The sequence below is a fragment of the Myotis myotis genome, unplaced genomic scaffold (assembly GCF_014108235.1).
Source record: "Myotis myotis isolate mMyoMyo1 unplaced genomic scaffold, mMyoMyo1.p scaffold_m19_p_15, whole genome shotgun sequence".
Taxonomy (NCBI): domain Eukaryota; kingdom Metazoa; phylum Chordata; class Mammalia; order Chiroptera; family Vespertilionidae; genus Myotis; species Myotis myotis.
This window is the reverse complement of record NW_023416319.1, coordinates 33,432,854-33,455,114: the sequence shown is the minus strand read 5'-3', so window position 1 is coordinate 33,455,114 and position 22,261 is coordinate 33,432,854. Positions and strand designations below refer to the sequence as shown.

Here is a 22,261-nt window from a genome sequence, read left to right as displayed (position 1 = left end):
CTCGGCGTGTCAGCATTTTGAAAAACCCTAACTTAACTCTGGTGCCGTGTCACATATAGACATTTTTTGATATTTGCAACCATAGTAAAACAAAGATTTATATTTTTGATATGTATTTTATATATTTAAATGCCATTTAACAGAAAAATCAACCAAAAAAATGAGTTCGCGTGTCACCTCTGACACGCGTGTCACCGGTTCGCCATCACTGGTTTAGATCAAACCTCTGGTACACACAGATCAATGAACTTGGGCTATTTTAGATTACTTTGGATACTTTAAAAGAAGTGTTAGGTGCCTTCTCCATTTAGAGAATAGGTTATCTTTCGGAGGAATTTCTCCTCAGAACCTCTTTTTATGTCTTTCTCAAACATTTCCTACTCCATCCTCTCCAGAATTATACTCCATGAAATCTACAATTCAAAATCAAGCTCTCAGACTTGCTTTGCATCTAAATGCAGCTTTTCTTCCATAATTTCAGACTCTCACAAACATTCTTTCTCATAAAATAACCATGCCTTGACTTTAAAGAAAACAAAACTGTATCTAAAAAGAAAGAAAACAAATAGCAGCATTATTCACAATAGTCAAAGGTGGAAGTAACCCGTGTCTATTGAAGGATGACTAGATAAACAAAATTTAGATTCTTCGTACAAAGGAGTATTATTCAGCCTTAAGAAGGAAATAAACGCTGACACATGCTGCCATATGGATGAACCTCAAAGACATTGTGCTAAGAGAAATAAGCCAGTTCCACACAGGACAAATATTGTGTGATGTCACTTATACAGAGACAGAACGTAGAATGCTGTTTGCCAGAGGCTGAGGGGAGGAGGACATGGGGAGTTAGTATTTAGTGGGTACAGAGTTTCTTGGAGCTGGATGGTGCTAATTGTTGGAGAACAATTTGCATGTACTTAATGTATTTAAAAATAGTTAAAATGGAACGTTTTGTGCTATGTATATTTTACCACAATTTTTAAAACAAAATGTATAATGAAATGTAATGCTTGTACATTTCATTTCAGTTCACTTTAATATCCCTTTGAGCCTGGGCCACTTTTCATGTTATAAACAACCCCAGGTTATTAATAAATAAATAATTAATAAGTGAACTATTTATTTCTCACATGTGAGCAACCATTTTGACACAACTAGTGCCAAGCAGTTTGTAAGCACAATAAAATGAGTCCAGTCCACCTTTCCATCCACAAAATAACTTAAATCAATAGTTGATACGTTTGTGGTTGATTTTTTTCAGCTTTAAATTTGTCCAAGACTTTGTATTCATGGTTTTGCATCTGCAAAACATTTTTGACAAAGAATTAAAAAGCAGTTCTTGAACTAATTCCTTATAACAGCCCTTCAGCCTTGGGCTATCTTTTACAGTCAGTTGAACACGGGCTTTTCTAAAGGGACATTCCCTCTCATTCCCACAGCACAATGGACCCAAAAGAGCCTCTGTAATGCCATCTCTCCACATTTCTCACTACTCCCACTTCCAGGGCAGTGATCCTGGTCAGGAGCGTCTGTGTTTTTTAGACTTTGATCCTGAGCAAAGGCACTTGGGGGTTGGCATCATTTGCTAGGAAAAAGGCCTACCATAGTGGTTTAAATTGATGAGAGTCCATTTTTCTCATGCCCATTAACAATCTTTTGGGTTTTCCCTCCAGACGTTTTTGTTGCTTAGTCAGCCAGGTCTTGCATCCAGCAGGAAAGAAAGTCAGACAATAGGGTATTCCTGTAAGCTCCACCCAGCCATTTCTCTTTATATCTCATTAGCCACTTAATTTTGCAAGGGATGATGGGAAATGTAGTTTTTCACCTGGACAGAACACCAGAGTTTCATTTAAGGAAGGAGGGAAAATGGATCTAGGGTAGGCAAATGGCGAGAGAGAGAGCTCAGGAACCTCTGAGTTCTGGCTGTGGTGAGAAACAAAGGACAAAGGCTCTAGAGGACATGATTAGCATTTGGTTAAGACAGCAATGACAATGTTAACTCTTACTTAATTCACATTCTTGGTTCTCAGAGTATGTGATGCTTTCTTCTGGCCTTTCTTCTCTTTTGTAGGATTGACAGTATGTTTTCTTAGCCATACTTAACCTAGAAACATGATGTGATTTTTGGTATTGTGGGATGGGGGCTGCCTAAAAAGTAGATGGGCTTCTATAATCCATTTTATCCTGAACTATTTCCTTAGGCAGATACGGTTGGCTTCAGTTTAGGCATGACTTGGGCACTACTAGTGGAAGGGATAGTGAGCCTTAACTTTTTGTTTGTCCGATTTCTCTCCCTTAAAATGTATAATATATCTATTAATGAGGATCAGCAGAGACTGAAATTTTTGGAAAAAATACTGATGTAAATATATTACTTTTGATCATTTAAAATTACATTTGCTTTTGTTTTAATCTTTGCCCTCTACATCCAGAGGGGGGAAAAAATTTTGGTTAACGTTACTCTACAGTTGAATCACTATTTTATTTCTCTTCTGATAAATGCATCTGTCTCCTTTAGTGTGGCAAGGAAGAAACAGTTTACTTTCTAGAAATTAGAAAAGCTAAGGCAATTTAGAAAATCCCATTACAGGTCTCAAGATGAACTGTTTCTTATTTGAAATGTCTTGTTTATTATCCCTAAAGTCTTTCAAAATTACCTTTCCATCCTACAGTAAGGCCATGATTTGTTTAACCCCTGGCTTCATGTTTCCCTTTGGGTCTCAGGTAAGGAGCTCAGCAAAGAATTGACCTGTGCTACAGAGTGCCAGAGCTTCTCTAGATTCGTGTTTTTAGAGTCTAGGGGTTTTTGGTGGAATTAGAGAGGATTGTCATATCTCAGAGGATACTGATCTGCCTTTACAGTTGGAGAAGCAACCAACTGGAAGGTTATTATCAGTAACAAAAGCAATAAAAAAAAAATGACAAGTTGCATGATATGAAGCTAAACTCTATCTTGCCTTTGCCTCTCTTATGGACTAATCAGAATTCCTGTTTTAGCACCGCTTTGTGAATTTTCCTTTTCATATAGGGGTGGGGACGCTGTTAGCTCACCCCCTCCTGTCTGTCACTCACTGCAGAGTCCAAAGCTCTCATTTCTGAAGGCCATCGCTGAAGGGTGTGTCTGAACAAGGACCAAATGCTTCCCAGGTCAGCTGGAGTTTCCAGATGGCAATAAGTCAAAACTAAAAATAGAGATATAAAATTGTCTTCCACCCTGGCTCGTCCCGTTTGGTAGAGGCTGGTTTCACAAGAGTCTGGAAGCGGCATTTCCACTTTCATGGGTTGATAACCAATAGTTTAAATCGTTTCTCTACACTTGATTGCAGAAAGAGTATTTCTCAAGAGCAAAATGCTCTCATGCTAGGGTATACCAATGACTTAAATGTGCGAGCTGGTTGCAGTGGGCTAGCCGATCAGTAGGACAGCACCTTCTGTGTTGTTTCTGACTCATCCACGTGGCTTGGAAAGACTGCGACCGATCCACTGTCTGAATTTAGATCATATTCTCAATTATAAATCCTTAGATTCTGATGTGTTGTTTCTCTCTCTCTCTCTCTCTCTCTCTCTCTCTCTCTCTCTCTAAATCCTCTTGTCTATAGAAATCAGTCTAATTTTTATTGGCATATTTTATATAGTCAGATTCATGTTCATGTCAAAATGTAATCTTGCGTTTCTGTTAAATGACTGTGAGCCAAGACAAGGTCCCTTAAGGGCAGAGGACTCTGAAGGTTCCTAAGGCACAGCTAACTCTTAATTTGTCAAAAGACCCAGCCGGTATGGTTCAGTGGTTGACCATTGACCCATGAATCAGGAGGTCATGGTTCGATTCTGGTCAGGGCACATGCCAGGTTGCAGACTCGATCCCCAGTAGGGCGTGTGCAAGAGGCAGCTGATCAGTGATTCTCTCTCATCATTGATGTTTCGATCTGTCTCTCCTTCTCTCTTCCTCTCTCTGAAATCAATAAAGGCATATTTTTAAAAAAATTTGTCAAAGGAATTTGGGTTGTCTGTTCCTCTGAGCATTAAGGGTCAGATAAGAGAAAGATCAGAGAATGTTCTCAAGCTCTAGTAAGATTGACTCAAATTCTGAGTTTTCTCCAGTCATTGTGAGATACTAGAGATACAAAGACAAATATAACACAATACATGCCTTCAATAAATTTATATTTTAGTAGGAGACACATATGTAAATAATAATAAATATTACTATATATCCAAGATAGCTACTAAATATATCCAGGACTTTGATTGGAGTCAGTCAAGTGGGGAGCAGGTGTAGAAGGGAGCAGGGGCAAAGTAAAAGACTTCATGAGGGTGTGACCCTTGAGCCGAATCTTTAATGGATAGATGCTGGCCCAGAGGGCATGCTGGGGAAAGTATTTTTGGTACAGTAGGCAAGACAGAAACATGAGCTGTATGTTGTTGTGGGAAAGGGTGCAGCTGAAACATAGCATAGAGACTGGAGTTTTGTGAAAGAGGCAATGAGACGATCAAATAGGGGTAGATTACAGCAATCGACTACCATGAAAACTAAAAATTTCAACCTGTAAGCAATCAAAGGGACTTTCAAGATGGAATAATGGATCTGAACATGACCATTTTGTTTGTTGTTTCCTAGTAGGTTTTCCTCTCACCCCCAATTTAAATAAAGCAAGTAATTATTGAGCACCTACTAACTTAACTCCCTGTAAGGGGGAACCCTATCTTCCTTTTGTAAAACCAATGTACTCTGACTCTTGCATTAAACTGTTTAGAAGTATTATACTTTCCCTTGTTAGATGTGGGAGACATGAGGGCGCTACATTAATGACACTGCCTGATTTATCACTCTTTGCTTATTTAATCAAGATTTAAAAAAAAAAAATTAAAAAAATCAATAGAAAGGGAGGCATACTGTTTTGAAAATGTACTGCGCACGTTTTTATCTTGTGACCGGGCATGTGACCAAGTGGTTCATGTTGACAGAATGGTTACACGCCACTGCACATCGCTGCCAAAAAGAACCAGATGGACATAGCGACAACTCTGCTGGAATATGGTGCTGATGCAAACGCAGTTACCCGGCAAGGAATTGCTTCTGTCCATCTTGCAGCTCAGGAGGGTCACGTGGATATGGTGTCACTGCTCCTCAGCCGAAATGCCAACGTGAACCTGAGCAATAAGGTAACCTTTTTCTTTCTCCACAAAGTAGACAACACAACAAAACCTCACCTCCCAAGAAAGTCATCAGGAAGTCACAAAAAATCTGGGTCAGATAGGGAGTGTAAAGTGTAATGTCACAAGAAGATGTTTACCAAAGTATTAATTATCATGGCAAAAACTTGGAAACAATCTGTTTAAACAGTAAGAGAATGGGAGGTCAATAATTGCACAGTCATACAGTTGAGTAACATATAGTCATGAAAATGAAGTCCACAAAGTTTATCTAAAAACATGAAGTTGTGTTATAAAGTTCATTCAGAGAGTAGCATTGTTATTTCACCAGAATGTAACAAGTGAGAAATTGTAAACAGTAGCCTGTTGATTCATTCCACAGACATGTTTGGGGCACCTACTTCTTGCCTATCTCAGTTTAAGTCCTAGGTTACAAAAAGAAATTGGAAATCGTTCTGCTCTCTAAGAGTTCATTTTAATAACAGAAACTTAAAGTAGCTATCTTATTCAATAAATTGGAAAGGTGGTTAGTTTACACGTTTAGTCTTCGTATGTAAGTTAGCGGTTCTGAGGAACTTGTAAAGACTGTTCCCAAAATTCTTCAAATTCCGGTCCTCATATTTGACATTCCTATTATTAGTGAAGAAAGCCCCAGCCCACAGTTGAGCAAAGACTGACTGCAGTATTGTTGCATATATCAGAGAATTAGGATTTGCTGACTACCTATGAATGAATACCTGCGTCTGAGATCTGCCCAAAACACAGAATGGATGTTTCTAAGTCTTCAAACAGCACACCCCCTGCAAGAAGGCCCCCAAATTCTTGATAATTGAAACTCCCCAGCAGTTAGCTTTTCCTCGCCAGTTAGTGATGGCGCAGCCGCGGCATTTCTCAGCTGAAGCTCAGATATTGGAGTAGAGTTTCAACATAGGAATAGTTTTATGGTGACAAACAACAAGTTCTTTATTTTTAACACATGTGGCCTGTGTTTCAGAATCACGGAGGATTTAAATCCTAAATCGAACTCTTAGTGGAGATGTGTCATTTGGGCAATTTGTGTGAGCTCTCTCAGCCTCAGTTGCATCCTCTAGTAAAGATAATATTTACTTCACGGAGATGTCATGAGGATTAACTAGATAACATTCAGCACCTTCACAGTGGAAATGAGTAATCGTATTCATTTTGGACTTTGTACAATTTTGTAAAAAAGGTTACTCTGCACTAATCTGAGTCCCCGAGGTTGTAATTTAACAAATTCTCTAGACCAAAAGACCAGGGAAATCTGTCTCGCAGCTTTAGTATCTTGAAGATCCTTTTTGATCATTACAGAGCGAATACCTTTTTCATTTCCCTTTTTTCTGGTGTATCAGTTTGATTTTCTCATATCTTTTTAAACGTCCCTTTTAGGAATGCATGTCTCAGCAGTAATGGGACTCACAAAGCAATGTCAAATAGTTATTTTGATCAGGACTTGTGTGAGCTTGTGAATTGTCTAAGGTTCATTACCAGTATGTGAACCAGCCTGCTAAGAGTTGGCTACAAAATTCAACTTGTCTACATGAGGTAGAGAGCCTGGCCTTCGCAAAGTGAAGCACATACTGGCATCCAATAGTGGTTCTCAACCTGTGGGTCCCACCCCTTTGGCAGTCGAATGACCCTTTCGCAAGAGGTCGCCTAAGACCATCCTGCATATCAGATATTTACATTATGATTCATAACAGTAGCAACATTACAGTTATGAAGTAGCAACGAAAATAATTTTATGGTTGGGTCACAACATGAGGAACTGTATTTAAAGGGCCAGAAGGTTGAGAACCACTGCCTAACTAGAGTGTATTTTCTCTTGTGTGCCCAGAATATCGTATCTCATTCATTCTCGCAGAGACAAAGTAGACCTGAACAATTGGTTAACAGGTTCACATTTTCAGTGGGTTTGATATTAAAATATAGTGTGATTGACTGGCTTTTTCTTTTCTTTCAAATTCTCCAGTCAAGTGGATATTCACCTTAGAATCATAGGTTATTTTTAGGCGGATAATACTTTAGAAAGAATTTGTCAGTGTTTGCTTTGGTAGACGGGGCATCGAAAGGCAATTCTAAAGACCAAAAGGCATAGGTGATAAACCGTCAGCCACCTTCCTGAATATACATAGCGATACTTCCAAGGACAGTTTGAAGAGCAGATCAACTGGCTTCGCATTAGCACATGGTTCTTAAGGAGCTTTCAAGAACTTCGCAGGACCAAGAAACTGCAGTGATGGCGAACCTCTTGAGCTCGGCGTGTCAGCATTTTGAAAAACCCTAACTTAACTCTGGTGCCGTGTCACATATAGAAATTTTTTGATATTTGCAACCATAGTAAAACAAAGATGTATATTTTTGATATTTATGTTATATATTTAAATGCCATTTAACAAAGGAAAATCAACCAAAAAAAAAATGAGTTCGCATGTCACCTCTGACACGCGTGTCATAGGTTCGCCATCACTGGACAATGGCATGTGTAAATCTTTGCTTCCCTTCTCACTTGTTGTTTTCTGTTTTAAATAAGCCCTGGTGTGAAAGCAGATCATCAGCAGAACATTATCATCCAGGAGGGACTCGGGCAGTTTTCTGCCAGTTTTTCCTGAGCTGCCAGGGTTGTAAACATCAGTCACTGTCCCTCCACTTCTCCCAGCTACCCATTCCACCTTCCCGTTTAACACCAGACTTTATTTCCTTGTAAAAAGTAAATATTAACCAAAAGAAATTTGCTTTCTTGAAAATTTCTCGTGCACGAAACACTGTTTTACCCCCTTTCTTACTAGTAACCAGTAGTTCCCAGCAGTTTTAAGGAAGACCGTGAACTTGAGTTACTGCTAAAGTGCTAGTGTCTGATCTGCTTTGATTTTTATTTTGATGTTGCTATTTTCCCGCATGGATTTTATAGACCACAAGTAGCTCTATTTCTTTATAAAGCAAATAGAGTATTAAACAGAGCTGTGGTTATTCTGACTTGGGGGTGTTTTCTCTTTCCCCAATAAATGCCATTTTTTAAATGAGCCATGGTCAAAACCTCATAAAAGATTAACATCACTTCCGAGCTTAACTGGGGCTCTTTTAACGATCACATTATTTTTTTTAAATCTTTTTTTACCAAAATCATGGCTATAAAAATAAAATTTTCTCTATCGAATATGTTCTGTTTTACCTAAAGGATGTTTGCTTTTGTCCTCTGATTCCATCAATTAGTAGGTGGATTAAAAACCGATGCTCAACGCTGGTTATATAGAGATTAAACGTACAGTATCTGCCTCAACAAGCTCACAGTGGTTTCAGGAAGACAGACAAGAAAAAAGACAGAGTTGAAATGCAGGATTATGATGATCTTTAGAGAGCAGGTGTGCACATAAAGGTAACAATGAGGCCTTTGTGAGATGGGGCGAAGGAAGCCTGAGGAAGTTGAAAATGCCTCTGTCATAGGTAGATGGTCACCCACAGCGGGCGGGAAATAGACAGGGCAACACGAGAGAGTGGGACATGACCCAAGTGTGCTGGTAACCCCGGTGAAGTGTCTTCCGAGTTTCAAAAAGCCTCAGACTTAGAATAGGTGACCATGACACTTTCACAAAACGTTACGGCTAACAATACTTGTTTCCTCTAGAGCAGAACATGGAACATTGTTCTATGACCGTGTCAATCTTGGGTGGTGCCATTGAGGCCCTGGCTTATTTTTCTTGGGAGTTCAAGGGAATGCATCAGTCCTCCGTTTCATATGTCCCCTTTATTCAGCCTGAGTGAGCCTCCTCCAAAATTCTATAGACATTATTGGAAAGTCAAGCAGGGGGAAAATCAAAAAGTCATGCAGAATACCCTCCCGTAGTCCTTGGTTTGACAGAATAGCAACCCCTAAATAAATAACGTGCAGAATCTAGACCAGCGATTTTCAACCGGTGTGCCGCAACAAACACACTGGTGTGCCGCAGGAATTTTTAAGACATGCAACACCCGACTATTTAGTCCGGGGCACTGACCTCTTTTCCCTTAGGTTGTCAAATAAAAAAATGGCAACAGCCAACACAACAATAGCCATCAGTGTGAATGAATGAAAATTATACCCGTTTTGGTCAGATCAGCAAAAAATGTAATACATTGCTTGGTGTGCCGCAGAGTTTTAGCAATTAGGTTATGTCTGCCATGACATGGAAAAGGCTGAAAATCACTTTTCAGAATAACCACCGCTCTGTTTATGTGGCCGTGAGATGGGAAGGGGGCTGAACCCTTTCTGACACCGCTTTTGGTCCAGTACTTTTCTCTGGAAAATAGAACGGGCTGGGGTTCTCACTGTACATAGGCAAAGTGGGAGGACAAAGGCCTGCAATATTCACTTCTGTGCTCATAATGGAGGAAAGGAAATAATCTAGAAGCATCTATACCTACTTACTTTCTCTTATTATTTCTGAGAAAACTTCTTCACAACACCGAAGATTTCTAAACCAGGGCATAGTCCTAGTAATTATTTTTCCATCAGAATAACCATGTAGTTTGCATATTCTGCGGTACAGTCCGTTTCAAATATTTAGTCTCATTAAACCCATACACCATCTAAATGACCTGGAAATTCTCATGATACAGCATTTATATTCCATTTCACAGGCTATCCTTCTTACCCAGAAACAACATACAGGAAGTATTTGTCAATTTTGAGTATTAATATTTAATGGGGGAAATATTATCGTATATCAATATTCAATTTATAAATGATTTTTATTTTAATCTTTTTTTGCTAAAGCTAGTACAACTGGTGATGTATTAAAATTGCATAATTTTTGCCCTGACCAGTTTGGCTCAGTGGATAGAGCATCGGCCTGTGGACTCAAGGGTCCCAGGTTCGGTTCCAGTCAACGGCAGGTACCTTGGTTGCGGGCACATCCCCAGTGGGGAGTGTGCAGGAGGCAGCTGATCGATGTTTCTCTCGCATCGATGTTTCTAACTCTCTGTCTCCCTTTCTGTAAAAATTCAGTAAAATTTATTTTTTTTAAAAATTGCATAATTCTTTTCGGCGGGGGGTGGGGGGGGAGTCTTTAAGGCAGTGATGGCGAACTTATGACACACGTGTCAGAGGTGACATGCGAACTCATTTTTTTGGTTGATTTTTCTTTGTTAAATGGCATTTAAATATATAAAATAAATATCAGAAATATACATCTTTGTTTTACCATGGTTGCAAATATCAAAAAATGTCTATATGTGACATGGCACCAGAGTTAAGTTAGGGTTTTTCAAAATGCTGACACGCCGAGCTCGAAAGGTTCGCCATCACTGCTTTAAGGTGAACACTGAAGTATGTAGAAGAAATGGCATAATGTCTGTGAATTGCTTTAAAATACTGTGCAAAGGGGAGAAAAGGAATTAGGGCTGAATGAACCAAGTGTAAGAAAACCTTGCTGCTTGCTGACTCTGTGATGAGTGCAGGGTCTGTCTGTTCCCTCCGCTTCTGAGTGTTTGAAATTTTTCATTAAGCCTGTAGATAACAGAGTTGCCCCAGTGCTCGTGTATAAACTTATTCTCCAGAGTTTTTGAACCTAGAAATCCTAGGCTTTCTCCCCTGGAATTTATGAAATGCTTCGCAAACATGCCTGTGTACTTGGACTTTTTTGCAGAGTGGCCTGACCCCACTCCATCTGGCTGCTCAAGAAGACAGAGTGAATGTGGCCGAAGTCCTCGTCAACCAAGGGGCACACGTGGACGCCCAGACCAAGGTAGACAGAAAGAATGTGCCCACACAATGTGTCTCTTAGTGGCTCCTGTATGGACACAAGTACAGTTCTTTAGGGGGAAAAGCAAATTCCTCCATCGTATCTTTTATACATAATATTTCCCATGTGCATCTGTTCAAGGGACCCTAAAGTCTCTGATTCTGGTACCCAGATGCCTTTATCTTGAATGGCCCAGGTATTTTGTCCTAGCGGCATATCAATACCTTTCTGTGTTAGCGCTATTGGTCCTTGTCACAACAGATCCACCCTCCAAGGGCAAAGTGTGAAAGCTGGTACGTTTCTTAGTTTTTGTAACTGATGTAAAAAAAGCATATTAAAAAATTCAGTAATTTGTGATCTCTAACTTTGTGCAGGCCTAGTCCATGAAAAAGGATAAATTCAATTTTATTCAGCTATTACTACTTGCTAAATTCATTATGATGTGTATGCTTGCTGGTGTATCTCTCTCTCTCTCTCTCTCTCTCTCTCTCTTTCCCAAAATAGCTCTTCTAAGAAATAGATAGATAGATGAATCTCACATAATGCCACAATTTTAAGCTCAGATAAGAAAATGGATGTTTAGTGTCATCATCAAAGATATGACTTCATAGTGACCTCATTTCCCTGAACATTTTCTTTCATGCTTAATTTTGTTACCTCTTCATATCAAACTTGTTTTATCGACTCTAAAATAGAACTCTTCTATGTGTCACATTTTTTGCATAAAAATGAATGCTTATTAAATATTGTTATAAATGCAGAGATTTTGTGTGTAATATAGACAGATGCTGAGGTGTATGGACAGATAGTGAAGATGTTGATAGTAGAGGAGTATCACCAGGAATTAGCCAGGTAAAAAGGTGTGCAGACATCAAATCTAGACTGGATTTATGGGGCTGCACAGATAAAGCCAACTTTAGGCATGGCTCTGGCTCTATGGCGGTGGCTCCTCCACACATACTGTGTCCTATTAAACAGAAGCTGCCCGAGAGAGACATGACCAGGCAAGATCCTTTAAGCTTTCTAAACTGTGTTAAAATAGGAGGGGGGAGGTGGCCCTAGGCAGAGCTGTCCAAGCAGGCCAGCTCCTCCCCTCTTCCCTCTCTGAAACTCCTTGTGCCCTGGAGACTCCTTGACCCCATTTGGTGGCTAAGTTGCCCTGCTCTCCCTTCACTCTTTCCCTCCCAAACTTTTCAAATCTAAACAATCTCATTGTCCTTAACCTTGAATGCCTTCCTAGGTGGCTTGGCATTGTACAGAGAAACCACTGGTAGTGGCTGAATGGTTTCTCCTTACTTTTTTACATTTTGAAAATAAAAGCATTTTTAATTGGATTTAGTGTATATTCATTATTTTGCTTGAATTGCTTTGTTAAAAAGAAATCTCTAGCCCTAGCAGGTTTGGCTCAGTGGATAGAGCATCAGCCTGTGGACTGAAGGTCTTGGGTTCAATTCCTGTCAAGGCCACATGCATGGATTGCGGGGGGCTTGCAGGAGGCAGCCGATCAATGATTCTCTCTCATCATTCATGTCTCTGTCTCTCTTTCCCTCTCCCTTTCTCTCTGAAATCAATAAAAATATATTAAAAAATAAATAAATCTCTAGGAATTTGCAATCTCATGGTAAATGTATTCACCCTGTGTTCATTTACACACATGTGCACACACAGACTTAAACACTTTTTTGGCTACCTCTCTGTTTTTAGATGAAAACTTCTAGAAGGCATGGGTTAAGATTCTCAATATATTTTGCCTCAAAACATCCAGTACTCAGTGAGGGGGCATGGCAGTGATTCTCAAGGGCAGGTTGGAGGAGAGGAAAGGGTGCGTGCACCTTCTGGTCTCCGTTTGCACCCATGACCCCTCAGGTTGAATCTTAGTCTCTACGGGGTTTGCTCCTAACCACCCCCCACCACCACCTCAGGTCACAGTCGGTAATCATTTTTGCACTTATTATAATATTTTTGAAGTACATACCTTTTCTGCCCTTTACAAGTGATGCACTTTGGGAAACATCTCTCTGCCTCTTAGCTGTGTGGTGGTGTCTGTTAAAAAGTGTCCAAAATATCTGGAGTATCCTTATTTTTAAAAAATCATTGTCACCCTGCCTCAGTTGGTTGGGTGTTGTCCAGTGCACCGAAAGTTCGCCAGTTTGATTCGGGGTCAGGACACATGCCCAGATTGCAGGCTCAGTCCCCTGGTAGGGGGCATGCAGGAGGTAGCCGGTCGACGTTTCTCTCTCTCTCTCTCTCTCTCTCTCTCTCTCTCTCTCTCTCTCTCTCATCAATAAAATAAATAACAAGTTAAAAATCATTGTCTAGAATACAGATACACACATTATGTATTTTTAAATTGATAGAATTTATAACCCCTCAGGCATCCATTGATATTCATCTAAGAAACAATCCAGCGCTTTGTCTAAATTGGTGGTCTTCACACTGTACTGTGGTTGGCCAGGCAGGACACTGTAACTGGAGCATGTGTACCTGGACCAGGTTCAGACTTCCCAGACCTGAGCTCATTCACAGCAGCCTCTTCAGCTTTAGTATGGCTCTGCTTCCTTCTGTCTCTGTCATGCATCCTGATAATCACCTACTGACTCGTATTATCATTTAGCCCCTTCGTTTTGTAACCTTGATTTTACACTCTCAGAAATTAGCGTTTTTTATTTATTATACTCTCAATAAATTCTAGTCAAAATCTTTCCATAGAAGTCTTCTGGCCCCTCCCCAAGAAGCCACGGAATCAGCCTATCCAGGCTGTCAGTCACTTCATCTCTCCGTTCAGCCTTGAACGGAGTTGAGAATAGAATTAGCTAATGCAAGAGAGCACGTTGGGAAGTGATATGGGTAACTATTTTCATGTGAGATGCTATTATTGTTTACACCGAAGACTAACTCTGAGAATTATCAAGGGTGTTTTTGGTTTGGTTTTGGTGGTGGTGTTTTTTATAGGGAAAAACTATTTCTGTCAGCTCAAAAAGAAAGGTTAAATAACAATTTTGCTTCTAATTGGGATGACTGCTACTACAAGTGTGCTTATGATGTTTCTTTTTAAAAATATGTAATTACAGATGGGATACACCCCACTCCACGTGGGTTGCCACTATGGAAACAACAAGATTGTTAATTTCCTGCTCCAGCATTCTGCAAAAGTTAATGCCAAAACAAAGGTAAACTCCTTTTATCCTTTGTATCCACCGAAATCATTTATTGTGTCTGAGGAAATGAGTCATTTCTTCCACCTTCCTTCTACAGAATGGGTATACGCCATTGCATCAAGCCGCTCAACAAGGACATACACATATAATCAACGTCTTGCTTCAGAACAATGCCTCCCCCAATGAACTCACTGTGGTAAGAGCCGAGGGCCAGCTAGGGAAAGGCAGATGGGCCCGGGCACTAGCATCTTCTCACCTTTTTCATTGTGCACCACAGTTTGTTTTTTCCTTTCATGCATAGGCATGAGCAAGCGTTCAGCAGAATGAAGGGGAAAGGACAATACTAGTAATTATGTTGTTGTGAGCTATCCAGAGGGAGAGTTGTGATTAGTGTTTCACACTCAAAAACTGTTGATTACCTTGCCCCCTGGTGGGAAGTACATAAGAAGAAGAAATGTGCATTTGTTTCCTTGATTCGTTAGGACATTAAGAACCTCTTGGATTCAGTCGGTAGCAGCTCAGACTCTGCTGTAAGAGTAGGAACAGGTTAGGTGGGTTTCCTGCAAAGTATGTCTGATGAAAGTGTTTTGCACGTGGCAATGGAATGGGCTGTGGAGACACTGGTCTTAGGATTTGTACAGGTGAGACAGGTGCAAACATACAGGCACTGAGACACGTGGAATTCCTGGCTAATTCCTTGTTCCCGTTTCCCTCTTGCCAGAATGGGAACACTGCCCTCGCCATTGCCCGCAGGCTTGGCTACATCTCAGTGGTGGACACGCTGAAGGTCGTGACTGAGGAGACCATCACCACGACGGTGAGTGGTGGACGCCGGGCCTGGCTACCTTAAGACAGTGGATCTTTTAAGACGTTTCTCAGACAGTAGATCTTTCCTGGGCTTTGCAGAGATGAAGCCTCTTTCCTCTGTTCGTAGACCACGAGCCATGTTTCCAGAGGTTGTCACCTCATTGTTGGCACTTTAGCATAGCAAAACTCTCATCTCTGATATTAAGAAAACTTGAAAACACTAAAAATGCCCCTTTAAAAGTTGCACTTGGAGCTATAGAGTTTGTCATTCCATATAAAGCTAAATTTATTTATTTGTTTGTTTGGCTATTTTTTATAAGTTTGAATGAGATGTAGGCAGAAATATTTTAGCATCCTTCTTCGGCAATTTAAGAAAAATGGAGCATTCTGAGTTGGTTCTTTGACATTTTTTAAACTCACAAATGATTAATAGATACATTGTTAGCATTATTATAAAAATGAGATTGTTATAACATGAAACATTAGAGATAGGCTCAAATTGATTTTTACCACCACTTTCACTTGTCTTCCATTCACCTATTGGATTTTCATAGGGAAAACAGTAGCTGCTTTATTAAAATTTTAAGTGCATCTTTACTAGGAGGCCTTAATGCAGCAGATATTTCTTTACAAACTGCAGTAGGATTTGGTAGCTTTGGAATCAAGAGCAGATGTTGCACCGTATCAGAGGCTTATTTGAATAATTCCTGACCACATGACTCAACACAAGGCCTGGCATTGGCTCTGTACGTGGTAAATTTAAGACTCTGGAATACTTGGACTTACTATCTCTGCCTCCTTTTCTCATCTATCACCTTCCATCCTGAAAGAAGGCACAGTTCGCATCTGCAGACAGTTTGTATACACAGGGCTTCATGGAAAACACAGAAGTTATTCTGGCCAGTGTGGCTCTGTTGGTTGGCTGTCATCCTGTGTAACAAAAGCGTTGCCAGTTCAATTCCTGGTCAGGGCACATGTCCAAGTTGCTGGCTTGATCCCCAGTAGGGGGTGTGCAGGAGGCAACCAATAGCTGTTTCTCTCTCACATGGATTTTTCCCGAGGTTTCTTGCTTGCTCTCTCTCTTCCTCTCTCTCTCAAATCAATTTTTAAAAAAACATACACATACATTGGTTGAGGTGCTCTTTAGCAATCAGTAAATTTGGTTATTTGACTATCTACATACTTTAGAAACTAAATAATGAGCCTGCTAATTACAAGAGAGCAGTTTGATAGTGGGTGAAAAAGAATAAGCTTTAATGGAGCAGCATGATGGCTATCAACCAGGGCCCATTTCTTTCTTTTTTTTACTGAATTTATTGGTGTGGCATTGTTGATAAAATTATATAGGTTTCAGGTGTACAATTCTACAATGCATCATCTGTATATTGTATTGTGTATTTACCACCTCAAGTCAGGTCTCCTTCCATATCCATTTATCCCCCCCACCTTTATCTTCTTCCAGATTCCCATATGTTGCTTTCACATACCTCTTGAGTGTTTCGTTATCTTGATTATTATTAAATTCTCAAGAAAAGAATTTAAACAAATAATGTTAATATCCTTAATTTTATAGACATCTCATGTAGCTCTTTCTAGGGTGGGGAACGAGAGGGAGGAGGACTAGGCAGTAAACAATGGCCAGCTGTCACCATGCTAGATGTGAAGTCACTGCAGCAAAATCAGGGTGTCTCAAAAAATGTATAGACGCTGAAACAGCTAATAGCTCAATTTAAAAAATGAAATGTATTTTAATGAACACTGACTTTATACTTATTCAAAGTGTGTGTATACATTTTTCTGGAACACCCTATATATGACTTCTACTTCAATGTTAGAGAATGGAAACTCCTAGAACAGTTCAAAATCCAGTCTAATTTGATTGAATGTAAATGACTTTGTCACCCATTCAGAAAGTTCCACGTGCTTCCTTGATACCAGAAAAGCTATAGGAGAAAATAAAGTTACAGGCAGGGAAAGTCAGGTTACAGCCTCAGGAAATCTTCTGAAAGATGGATATCAAGGCTCAGATTCCTAATGAAGGACACACCGCATTTGGGGCCAAAGCCATTTCACACTCAACCTCATCAGCTTGGATTCTGCCTTAGAGAGAAGACAGGACTCATGCTCACAGGAAAGATTCAGTTGGCCTAATGGGAGAAATGAGGCTTTGACTAAATGGAGTTCTCACACGGATTAGAAAAGACGCCATCCCAGTCCCTAAGACTCAGCCCAGCTCTGGTATGTGAGACTCTATTTCAAGCTGAGGCACCACCCTGTCAGCCTGCTACGGCAGTTACATGTGATCCAGTTTACAGGAGGATTGACGCCATTCAGGGTGGAGTCTGACCTTAAACTCCCTAAACACAGCACTGTCTCCACCAGAGGTAGACCTTTGCACAGCCAGTTACTGGGGCCCCATTGTTCCAGAAGCAGACTTTAGTTTTTAAAAACGCCTTTTTAAAAGAAAGCTGCCTTCCTTAGGAGCACTGTGTAAGATGTGGCAATTCTGAGAAAGGTGCAGCGAGGGAAACTGACTATATGGAAGCTGGTATGCAGAGATATGAATGAAGGTGTTTAAGTTGTGTTGTTGAAAATACTCAATTCCCTGAGTAGTAATGAGCAGAATACATCTATCACTCAGATCTGTTTCCCTTTTTTTAAAAAAAAATTAGCGAATGCTTATGTCCAATCTTTTCTTTTTAAATATATTTTTATTGATTTCCGAGAGGAAGGGAGAGGGAGAGAGAAATGGAAACATCAATGATGAGTGAGAATCATTGATCAGCTGCCTCCTTCACACCCCATAGTGGGGATCAAGCCTGCAACCGGGGCATGTTCCCTGACCGGGAATCAAATTGTGACCTCCTGGTTCATAGGTGGATGTTCAACCACTGAGCCACGCCAACAAGCCAGATCTATGATTCGAATTCCATTCTCTTATAAAGGGAACCAGGGCTCCTCAGAGAAATGGCTGGATCCAGCTAGAACTAGGGTAGGAAATATATAAATGAGCTGGGAACATCTGGTAGTGCCAAAAAATAATAATAATAAGGAAATATCCCCCTCCTCCACCCCAAATAAACAGGTAAATAAGTACACACACAAAAATGATGAGGACATGTCAAAGGGACACAGGAATCAATGGAAAGAGTCCCCAGTGCTGAATGCTGCAACAGTTTGAGCAAAAATGTAAAAAAGCAGTACTGGAGTTTAGTGCAAAGTATCAAATAAATAGCCCTGAGTCCATTCTGGTAAGTAAGTGACTGGATAAGTAGGGAAGAAGAGACACATTTCTCAGGCAAAAGAACTCTAATTTTTGAGCCTACACACGCTGATGGGATAGATACCCTAGTAATTCCCCGCTGCTGAAGCCTGGGTTGAGCATGGTGACTTCCTTCCGAAGAAAACAGCGTGGAAGGGGCAGAGGGAATAGAGTGATTTTGCATGGAGATGCGTCAGCCAGGTGAGGAAGGCTAACGTCAACACCACCAAGTCATGTTGATGGTATGTGATAAAATGGCACTCGACCTCTGTGATCTTCCTCTCCAAACCATATGACCTCAGTCTAATCATGAGGAAAACATGAGACAAATTCCAGTAAAGAGACATTCCACAAACCACCTGATCAGTTGGCCTCAAAACTGTCAAAATCATTAATAACAAGGAAAGTCTGAGAAAGTCACAGCCACGAGGAGAAATGACAACCAAAGATAATGTGGTATCCTGAATGGGATCCTAAAACAGAATCAGGTGGAAATTTTAAAAAATCTGAATATAGACTTTAATTAATAATAGCGTCTTCATATTGGTTCATTAATTGTAATAAATGTACCATTCATTTTAATAATGTAAGATGTTAATAATAGGGGAAACTTGGTGAACTCTCTATACTATCTTTACAATATTTCTGTAAATCTAAAACTGTTCCAAAATAAAAACCTTATTTATAAAAATGTTTAAGTTCAGTGTGACATGCTGGAAGAGATATGAATGAAGGTGTTTCAATTGTGTTGTTGAAAATACTCAGTTCCCTGAGTAGTAATGAGCAGAATACATCGATCACTCAGATCTGTTTCCCTTTTTTTAAATTAGTGAATGCTTATGTTCAATCTTTTCAACACAACACAGATAGTGTTTCTTAATTCGTGAATGCTATGTTCAATCTTTTCAAATACAACACAGATAGTGCTGTATTTCAACATGATAATTGAGGACAGGGTGTGCAGTCACATTTACCAAGAATTGGTAAGAACTACTATAAAAAGCTGGGAATTTTACCCTTTCTGAGTTTTAACGGTGTAGTTTTTATTTCAATTGTCTTATTTAAATGTGTACCTTCCTTTGTTCCATAGTGTTTCATGTGCTTAGAGTTAAAAGAGGACTCTTTGAAACTAAAACATTAAGTCATTGAGATTTTCTAACAAATAATGCTGTCGGTGTTTTTGGATGGATACAGTCTATAGGTCAAAAGTTATCAGAGCAAGTAAGAGATTCAGCAGGGCTTTTGCCTACACTATACCGTTCTCTGATGTTTTTGTAGAGGTTAAAATGATCTTGCAAATGCATTACCTCTAAAATATTTTTTCATATATATATATTTATATATATATAGTCATTAAATTATGTAATTTATGCAATCTTAATATTGATTTATTCTAGAAATTAAGATGACACAGGGAAGACAAAATAAATGGCTGGCTTGATAAGTAGTGAAGACACATATTTCTTGCCATTCATTTGGTTTATCTTCAGCCAAGACATTTAGTAGGATGAGGCAGCAGATTCATCAGACCAGGAAAAAATACAGGCGATCTCTCTCCTCTTCCTTTGAAAAGCCTTACTAGGGATTTCAACCTTTTAAGCTGGTGTGCTTTGTCCCTAAAGTTGTTTCACCTTGTGTTTGTTCTCAGCTGTGTATATGGTCAGGACCTTAGAGTTACTGGAGGACATCGTGATGTCATTTTATACGTGGCGGCTTTAGGATAAGCAACACATAAGCCAATTAATAATAAGCCAACTAATTTAGAAAGAAAGAAAGAGTCTCGTTAAAACATGCACTGTCCTCACTCTGAAGTCACTGCTTTTTTGTTGTTGTTGTTGTTACCAGACTGTCACAGAGAAGCACAAAATGAATGTTCCAGAAACAATGAATGAAGTTCTTGATATGTCTGATGACGAAGGTATGAGAACCTCCTTTGAGTTCATAATAATTAAGTGACTGTGTATTTGTTTCCTGAAGAAAGTTCATTGCAAAAATGTTTTCAGAAACATTAGAATATGTTGTTGTAGCATCAACAGCTTACGTTTTCCACCCACTCACATTGTCCACTTAATCATGCAGTTCGTAAAGCCAACGCCCCTGAAATGCTCAGTGATGGCGAATATATCTCAGATGTTGAAGAAGGTATTTGCAATTTTTTATTGTGATGACACTTAACTACCGTCTCTATCTTCCATTTCTTATCTTTGAAATGTAACACTTCCTTGAGTTACTAACTTTTCATTTTATCTTGAGATTATTAATTTATGTGTCATTTAAACGGCGCATATTTGATGTTACTGATTGTCTTCTTTTAATCTCTCTGAATCAGTTCTTGAACCCGTTTTCCAGCTTAAAAATACAAGTCTCGCTAATTATCTGGATTCGTCTCTTTCTATTTGTTTCTATTAAGCAGGAAGTTGATGGTTTTATTGCTTACATCTGAAAATCTCGAAAGGGAAAACTGATTAAAACTTATAGCTAAAATATTTTTAAATAAGCAAGAGGAAGTCTCTTTATAAGTAAGGAATCGGTTTCCCATTCTAAGATTTTCCTACGCATTTTAGCAAAAGCACCTTTTGATCTTGGACTAATAATGAAAACTCAATCTGAACAAAATTACTTTCAAAATATAAATTTTCAGTATTGATTTCATGAAAGAAATAAAAATATAAATGATTATAGTTATACTTCATCTGCTTAAAAGAAACGATTTGTCTTCTGTCTTATTTAAAAATCAATATTTGACCAGGCCAAAATGTATAGATTATATTACTTACTGACATCTTTAAAAGGCTCTGGGAAACTAGCATTTTTACCATGAATATTATAAAGATGGCAAGTCATGGAGTTTTGCTGTAATAATGAAACATTTACTTATATAATGTATGTTATGTTTAGGTTCCTTTCTTGCACCATTTGACTTTCCAAAACTACATTCCATTTATTGCTCCCTCCATTTGCCATCTTGCATGTAGTATTTTTCTCTTGAATCAGTCTTGGTGTTGCTAGTCTTTCTCTGCCTTTAGGTAACTTCCTCATTGTAATTATTGTTCCTTCTTTGATTTGTACAAATTTAATTGGAAATGTAAATAGTGGAGAAATCTACCTGCTCCAAAGTCACTTTAACTGTTTGGTGTACAATGGCTGCCCAGTGTTAGTCTGCGGTGGGGACCGCACGCCCAGAAGACTAATTCTTGGTGGTCATTAAGGACTTCGGAAGACATGTCTCATTGTTTGTAAATGTTGTTTGGATAAATATTAAAGGGTTGATTCATTTTTCTTTCTTTTCCTCTAAAACATCAGCTATATGTTTATGTCCCCAAATAGGTAATATTTGTATCATCTTTAGTAATATGCTTTCCTGTCATATTATATTTCAATGCCTTCTAATGCCACATTTTCAGAGTAATTTCTGGCAGGCAGGAGAAACAAGAAAAATGATATTCTCATATAGATCTGTACACAGGCAGCCCATGATATCAAAAGTAAGTTTTTCTAATGAAATTATTATGAAATATAATATGACAATCACAGACCTAAAAATTTGCTAGTTTTTAACATACTATCCCAAAATAGCCTCACTGATGAGAAGCCACGTTTGAATGGACTATATAATTTGCCTTATCCATGTAGATAACTAACCAAATAATTTCAAAAAAGGAGAAATTTTGCATCTCTTCATTTGAAGATTCTTGATCTAGCGGTTTAACTAGAAATGACCATCATTGCCTTTAGATGTATCTCAGTTTGGGAATTTGAAATTAATAAGAAAATTTTAATTCTCATTTTGTCCATCTTCCCTTAAACACGTTGGGGTATGTGCGGAGACTGTGGGAGTCAAATGGCTTGTGATTTCATAATGTCGTAGAATTTAATGTCAAAAGGTTTTCCTTAAAAGTCACAATCTGAACAACAACCGTCTAGTGCTGGAATTACCTCCATAGAACCCTCTGCTTAGGAGTTCCTTTTCCTAATGCCCCAAATGGTAGGAATTCCCCAGTTTCCAAACTGCCTGTTCCACTATGAATAGCTCAGACTTTAAAAATTCTTCTTTATTGAGTATTCTGCAGCTTCCACCCATTGATCCAGGCTCTTGATACATCTGGCACTATTTAGAACAAATCTGCCTCTTCTATGTGACA

The 22,261-nt window shown here is 39.1% G+C and overlaps 1 protein-coding gene across 4 annotated transcripts in view; it reads left to right on the top strand.

The window, feature by feature from the left end:
- Window positions 1–22,261, top strand: part of ANK3 (ankyrin 3) — a 461,267-nt gene that overhangs the window by 330,756 nt on the left and 108,250 nt on the right. For all 4 annotated transcript variants that reach the window (XM_036336813.1, XM_036336815.1, XM_036336812.1 and 1 more), the window contains exons 17-23: window positions 4,966–5,163; window positions 10,797–10,895; window positions 13,964–14,062; window positions 14,148–14,246; window positions 14,772–14,867; window positions 19,965–20,037; window positions 20,199–20,261. In XM_036336813.1, the coding sequence (XP_036192706.1) occupies window positions 4,966–5,163; window positions 10,797–10,895; window positions 13,964–14,062; window positions 14,148–14,246; window positions 14,772–14,867; window positions 19,965–20,037; window positions 20,199–20,261 (727 nt within the window). The remainder of the gene's footprint in view (window positions 1–4,965; window positions 5,164–10,796; window positions 10,896–13,963; window positions 14,063–14,147; window positions 14,247–14,771; window positions 14,868–19,964; window positions 20,038–20,198; window positions 20,262–22,261) is intronic.